Source organism: Eucalyptus grandis, chromosome 8 (genome assembly GCF_016545825.1).
Source record: "Eucalyptus grandis isolate ANBG69807.140 chromosome 8, ASM1654582v1, whole genome shotgun sequence".
Lineage (NCBI taxonomy): Eukaryota > Viridiplantae > Streptophyta > Magnoliopsida > Myrtales > Myrtaceae > Eucalyptus > Eucalyptus grandis.
This window is the reverse complement of record NC_052619.1, coordinates 57,182,463-57,189,538: the sequence shown is the minus strand read 5'-3', so window position 1 is coordinate 57,189,538 and position 7,076 is coordinate 57,182,463. Positions and strand designations below refer to the sequence as shown.

Below are 7,076 nucleotides of genomic sequence, written 5' to 3'. Positions count from 1 at the left end.
ATCTATCTTGTATATTAAATAGAGCAACTATGTTATTATGGCACTTTTGGCCGACCACATAAATATTGTATTTTAAAAAACTTCGAGGTCTATGGTTGTATGTGCCCTGGCCTCATTCGCAGCACTTCTGGAATATACTTTTATTTATCCTCCTCCCGCATTTATAAGAAAGGAAAGAGATACTCGAGATCCAGAGCTCGACGCTTTATAAAAGTAAAATAATTTTTCGAAAAACCCAAAAAAAAATAAGGAAAAAAGCTATAAAAAAAAGGGACACTTCAAGATACCGACGTCAAATCCAATATGGAACCGATTTATCTTGGTGGGTCGGAGATTCTTCACTTATCCAAAGCCCAAACGGTCCAATTATACGACTGGTGTTGGATTATTTGGGCTGGTACGGACTCGTGTGGGAATATTCATGTTTTCGGAGTTTTGTCTGCGTTTTGATTCCCAAAAGTGCAGAAGATTTCGTTCTATTCTGAGAATTTGGCAAAATTGTACACTTTTATTGAAATTTGAAACTTCTTTTACACAGACATAAAGGAGCGTTGGCACGGCATGTTTGCCTCGCTCGACGGATGATTTGAGAGAATTTCTCTCTCGATAAGACTTCTCATTAAACACTACGAAAAAGCATCGAGCCGTCCGTTTCCTTACAATCGATAATCTAACAGCTATGCAACACTTATCATGAGGAAAACTTCTTCATCACAACAATTTGGAGGAACTCTCCGTCGCTGTCGTCGCTTCACTTGGTGTAGAGAACGTCTTCCCATGGATGGCGGTACAGAGGCTGCTTCAGTCTCTTCTGGTCGAAGGTATGCCTGAAAGATTTAATTAACAACCTCGGTTAATGGATCCACGTGATGCTACAAATGCTAAAATTATACCAATCCCTGCTTCTTCTCATATGACCAATGTGTTTTAACTGTACTCTTTTGTCATTAACAAGTTATGTCTGCATCAGCAGCTGGTTTCTGAGAATAGAACTAAACTATTAACCCCATTTACTGAGCAAAAGCCACTCGGAGTTCGATAAGCAGCATGATCAAGCAGAGATCTCAGGCTGATAAAACACAAGCACTGAACGGTATATCGACAATAAGCAGATAGCATACTGACCAAGATGAGAATTATCGTAAAGCGCGTCTAGCTTACCCAATCAAACCAATGGATCGTGCCAGTACGAAGAGCCCATTCAGATATCCTATTTCGACAATCTCATCAACCTCTTGCTTGGTGAACATTCCACTTCCGGCAAGGAGATCCAAGAACAGGGAACCAATAGCACCGTCAACGTTCATGACCAAATTATTCGCCTTTGAGAGGGTGTACGTTTCAACTTGAACAGCATATTCCATATACTTCACAGAAGGGAAATTCGATCGTGCAAACCGTTGTAGCAGCTCGACTCTCTTATCCCTATTGTCCCCTCTCTTGATCCTTATCCAAAGGAAGCAGATAAGAATTTCCAATTGTCAATTTCTCTATACTAGACTTGACCATGAAATAATATTGAAGGGCCAAAACAAAAGATTGAGATACCTGTGCCCAATTCCAGGTACCCTAATGCCCTTTTTCTTCATGCTCTCGACAAACTCATATGGAGTGAGACCCTGATGATACAGAGTTGAAATTATACCAAATGAGAAAAACCAAAATAGGACTCTGCATTCGAAAACCATTTCATCAGTACCCTGATGAGACAAACATCTTACCCCGTCATAAGCATCTTTGAAGTATCGAGCAGCATCGTCAATGGCCCCACCAAAACGAGGACCGATTGTCAACAAGCCTGTTACAGAAGCTCATCATTTAGAACTTTGAAAAGCCAGTTGTCAAAGACCTATTGCAAACAGAAAAACAATGGCTCCAATAATCACCTGACACAAGGCTCGAAACAAGGTCTTTTCCAGCTCTTGCTGTGACTATGGAGTTGTGGGCCCCAGAAACACATGGACCATGGTCAGCGCACAACATGATGCATATCTGCCCAAATTCACACATCAGTCAGAGGGTGCACCGTTTACACAATATATCTGTTTGTCTTGTGATTAGTCATTTGTGAAGTCAAAAATGTATAATAGTCAGGACAGCGAATAGAAACTGAATCCGGCAAGTATCTTGGAGCAATATTGATGGCTCCATGAATGGACAAACAAAACCTACCTCAATAAACTTTGTGCAATATCGAGGAAGACTGCGTTTGAACCACAAAAGAGAAATTACATCACCCACACCAAGTCCCTGTTCAACAATGGAAGACATTGGTACACCAGCGTAGCATGGCTCTTCCCCTGCAAAAGGACGAAGGCATTAATTTAGTACAACTCTTCCCCTGTCAACATCTAAAAAACTTCTTTCAATTTCACTTTTCTGCAGGATTACCTCTATCATCAGAGATGGTTGAAATGATGTGAGTTGGAGCCCGAACTTTCCCGCTCTTAATTGCTGTGTTGAGATCCTCAGGGATCTGTGGAGGTGTGACTTCCTTAACTGATGAAATCTTCCCTTCTTCAACCTAAGAAAGGGTCATAAAATATGCATCAGGACTCAATTATTGGGGAGGCCCATTGGGAATATAACCATGTGGCCTGGAGTCAACAAAATGCATTTGACGACAGCCTATCATGTTCTACCAGTGGCCTCATCCCTGCAAACAAAAAACAATGCTTACCAGTTTCTCAAAAGTTTCCTTGATTACGGTCTCAAAAGCTTCATATGAAGTAGGAACAACTGCCCCGGCATCCCTGAGTGCTTGATTCTTTGCTTGTGCCGATTCCATCTCACCACCACTTTTTGCACCCTAAGGTGAGAAGGAAGAACCACTTAATTATACGTTTTAGTTTTTGGGCTTGAAAAGTTATGAAGAGCAATGAAGGCAGTCACTTACAGCATGACCAAATTGCACTTCCGACTTGAAGAGTCGTGCACAAGTCCCACTAACCCAAGCCACCACAGGTTTTGTCACTTTCCCCTCCTTTAAAGCTTCAACTAGGGAGTACTCATCTCGTCCGCCAAGTTCCCCCAGTACAACAATCATTTTAACCTGAGACAGATTAAAGAACAGATTAGAGAACATGCTCCTGAACGACAAACTTGCTTAACTAGTGATGGAACTTAAAATAGGCATGTTAAAGCCAAAGAACACTAGATGCCCTATCATCTTTTATATGTATTTACAAAAAGAATGACCCAAATTGCTTTATTATTCAGACTACACAAACAATTCCCGGTGAACTCCTCTGAAATAAAGCAAGCAAAACAAATCTATGCTGCTACACCTGAGGGAACTTGAAATAGGCATGTCAAAGCCAAAGAACACTAGATGCCTTATCATATTTATATGTATTTACAAAAAGAATGTCCCAAATTGCTTTATCATTCAGACTACACTAACAATTCCCGGTGAACTCCTCTGAAATAAAGCAAGCAAAACAAATCTGTATTGCTATACCTGAGGGATATTGTTAAACCTCAGTACATGGTCAGAGAGAGTAGATCCCGGGAAGACATCACCTCCAATAGCAATACCTACAGAAAAGAAAAGAGATAAATCAACTGTAAATTTGGCACTCTTCCACGTTGTTGAGTATTACAGAAATTAGAGGCATATCTACATACCTTCGTAGATTCCATTAGTAACGCGGGCAATAGTGTTGTAAAGTTCATTAGACATGCCTCCCTGCAAATAAAGAGTCAATCAATTACTGCAAATCAACAACAGTGCTCAAACTAGGTGACTTGATGCACAATCAACAAATATATGTATATATACTGGAGTTTTGTTAGTTCATCGAAAAATGTTACTCAAGAGAGCAACCCCAAAAATTGTTTTAAAGCTCTTTTCCAGTTGTTGGGCCAAAAGTTGCAACAACATGCGTGGGAGCATAGGAACTTAAAGGAATACGTACAGACTTAGAGACAAAACCAACAGATCCTGGTCTGTATAACTTGCAATGAATAATGTTGTCAATAGTCCCAGCAGTGTCACCGATCTTGAAAGCACCAGCTTGAATGCCTCCGACGGTTGCCGGGCCAATTACAACCTGCAATACCAACAGGACAGGAAGCTGACTTGACCGAATATTTGCATTCTACTTCATATATATCTAGAATTCTTCTCACCTTATTGTTTGCACGAGCATATGCAACTAACTGTTTGGTGTCTGACTCTGGAACACCTTCAGCTATAATGGCTATAACTCTTATAGTTGGCTGTTTTAGAGCGGCCATTGATGAAGCAGCAGCACTGGAAAAGAAAAAGAAATGAATTCCATGGCAAGTGCTTTATCAATCAAAGTTATCGTCAATTAGTACTTAGTACTTACCTTCTGAATGAAGCAAAGTTGATTAACACATCAGCAGTAGGATGTGCTGCACATGCTGCTTCAATGCTGCAAGAGTAATAACATGCTTGTAAGATCCAGACTCCAGAATGTGCAATCACCCCTTAAACTGCAACACCTAAGTTGCTCCAAGAATCCAAAACTGGGGAAAACATGGATAGAACTCGGCCATACTAAACTGCTATAGTTGTTGTGCTAGAGTCCAATGAAACAGAAACTTACCGTTGTGCTATCTGTGGCATACTAAGATTAGATATAGAACTTTCACATTACTTGGCCACAAGGCTAATAAAGATTAATGATTCTGTCTAATAGATCACAGGGCATTCCTTTTTATTCCCTGCTTTCTTCCTTTGCAAGTTATAAAGTGGCATTTCAAGTCTTAATAATAGTAGCTACTGCAGTTATCTCCTATCCTTCTAAAAAAAGTACACATTGGTTAACTTCATTGCCAAAGCAAGTCACCACAAGAGATTTAAAAGAAAAAAGAAAAAAGAAATAATTTCCCACCATCATTTATGATAGGTATAATTACAGAGCAATTTGTAGCAAGTTAGCCACCAATCAGAAGCAAAATGCATCTCACTGTTTGATTAGCTTTACAATCTAAGAATTATGGAGAAGAAAAAGTAAGACTTGAGTGACGTACGTTGAATGAACAGGGATAGCAATTTCCTCCTGGCCAAAGAAGAGTTTCTGAAATCCCTCAGAACCAGGGTTGATAATACCTGCAACTGATGGTGTTTCCCGCCCTACACAAAACAGGAAAGTCGGAGTAACATTAATCACTGCCATTGAAAAGAAGATCCCAGCAATCACATTACGGAAAGAAACACATAGATTTCAGTGGCCCGAATTGTTCTACACACCACAAAGAAAGTCAAAATCAAGCATCCGCTGGATAGGGAGTTGCTTGTAGTTATAGAAAAGAGCCTGCGTGGTGCGGGAGAATAGTTGTCCAGTGGCCATGACGAAGAATCAACAAGAACCTGCATGAATGAAGGAACAAATCTCAATAATAAATCTAACTGCCGCATCACAAGCTCTATCAGCATAATACTACTCGAAAGAACATAGCACATGGAATCCCATAGATCTCAAAACCCTTCATTTGCAAAACCGAGTGTGATGCATCTAACCAGAAGCATGTAAATAGCCATTCCCGACATCAGTTGCATGCGTAACTCGAAATTCACGCCATTTTGCTAACTTATGTACAGAGATGAGCCTTATCGATCTCAAACCCAAACTTCCCTACAACTACTGCAGGACATAGAAGGCGTCCCCAATAATCCACCCATCTTATCTCAAAGTAAAGATCTTGTTTCTACTAAAGAGAAAAAGAACACATAAAAAAAAAAAAAACAGTACAGGACGACATCTACTAAAAATTGAAAAAAGAGACCGTTGGGTCAACAGTCACGCAAGAGATGAAATACATGCAAACCACGACATAAATCAACTCGAATTTCGACCGGGACTGCACATCTTCATTCAAAAAATCACTCATTTAACTTGAAACCAACAGTATCCGTCGCAAATAAGCAACGCACGCTACGATTAGACAACGGCGTGAATCGGCGTCCTAAACCCGGTCGTCCGTCAAATCACCCGCGCCAGCAATCCGAGGTTAGATAGGAAAAAGGAAGAAGAAAAGGGGACTCGACGCGACGCGAACAGTGACGATCCTCCGCGCATCAAGACCCGCCGTTACGCAACAGGATCTCTCGGCAACAACAGCGGGCAACGACCGCGATTTCTGACGCAGCAGGAACAAGCAAGCGGGACCGGTCACCTAACCATCCTCTACCCCCAACCGAAAGCAGATCGCGCGCCGCCACTCGAGACACGTGCACAACTAACCCCAAGCAAATTCGCACCATCCGCGAGCCAAAATAAAAAGAAAAAAGGAAAAATTCACGCCTTACTCGGGCGGATCTGACTCGGAGATCAGGATTCGGTACAAGATTCGGGACGAGGAAGGGAGGCATTACCGGAGGCGGCGCGAACCTGGATCGGCCGGGGCTCGACTCGGCCGGCGGCGAGTCGAGGAGGAGGAGGAGGAGGAGAGGAATGCAGTCCCGCCTGAGGAGAGAGAGAGGAGAGAGAGGAGAGAGAGAGAGTGAAATGAAGGAGGGGGAAAATGGAGGGACGAGATTTAAATAGAGATAGAGTGGGGAGGAGGACAACGGAGCTACCGCTAGACTAGAGAGAGAGAGAGAGAGAGTTCACGTGGCGAGTGTTAGTTAGCTCCCATAAGTGAGGGTGGTGGTTGCTAATTTCTGCGGCGTGCCATGGACGTCCGTCGACGACGACGGCGGCGGCGGCTCCCGTCGCTGACTCGCTCGGTAGGGGTGGGGGAGGTATGGGCTGGCCTGACTTGGAAATTCGGTGGCTGGTCCATTCCCATTCCCATTCCCTCGCCGTTAATTTAATTAAATTTTTCTTTTTTTTTTCGAAATCCAGATACGAGAAGCGTGAGAACGACGATTAAGGTACAATTCATACGAAAAATTCTCCCGTCTTCTTTGGCATTTTCTAATAACTTGTGTGGTCCTTGTTGTGTAAGGCTTCCTTTTGCGTGAAAACGATATTCATGGAAATTTCTGAAATAACCAAGTATGTGGGTGCAAATAAGGATTTTTAATGTGATTTCTCGTATTGATTGGACCTATCAAGGGGTGGGTGAGGTCGAGTTTAGGTAGGTTCAAAAACAAATTTGAT

The 7,076-nt window shown here is 42.1% G+C and overlaps 1 protein-coding gene across 4 annotated transcripts; it reads right to left on the bottom strand.

Annotated features, from left to right (window-relative positions):
• Positions 1 to 488: 488 nt before the first annotated feature.
• LOC104415234 (ATP-citrate synthase beta chain protein 2) lies at positions 489 to 6,497 on the bottom strand. Of its 4 annotated transcripts, none has more exons than XM_010026492.3 (17): positions 6,347 to 6,497; positions 5,222 to 5,341; positions 5,002 to 5,104; positions 4,335 to 4,400; positions 4,132 to 4,255; positions 3,918 to 4,052; positions 3,628 to 3,688; positions 3,461 to 3,537; positions 2,897 to 3,052; positions 2,681 to 2,809; positions 2,392 to 2,524; positions 2,173 to 2,300; positions 1,887 to 1,992; positions 1,722 to 1,798; positions 1,549 to 1,619; positions 1,162 to 1,446; positions 489 to 827 (listed from the first exon to the last, which is right to left on the bottom strand). In XM_010026492.3, exons 2-17 carry the CDS (start codon positions 5,319 to 5,321, stop codon positions 752 to 754), a joined length of 1,827 nt encoding a protein of 608 aa, XP_010024794.1. In that variant the 5' UTR covers positions 5,322 to 5,341; positions 6,347 to 6,497; the 3' UTR covers positions 489 to 751. The 4 variants fall into 4 exon arrangements, with proteins under 4 accessions (XP_010024794.1, XP_010024796.1, XP_018717278.1 ...); XM_010026494.3 differs by having other exon boundaries at positions 6,363 to 6,480; XM_018861733.2 differs by having other exon boundaries at positions 6,281 to 6,477.
• Positions 6,498 to 7,076: the final 579 nt, after the last annotated feature.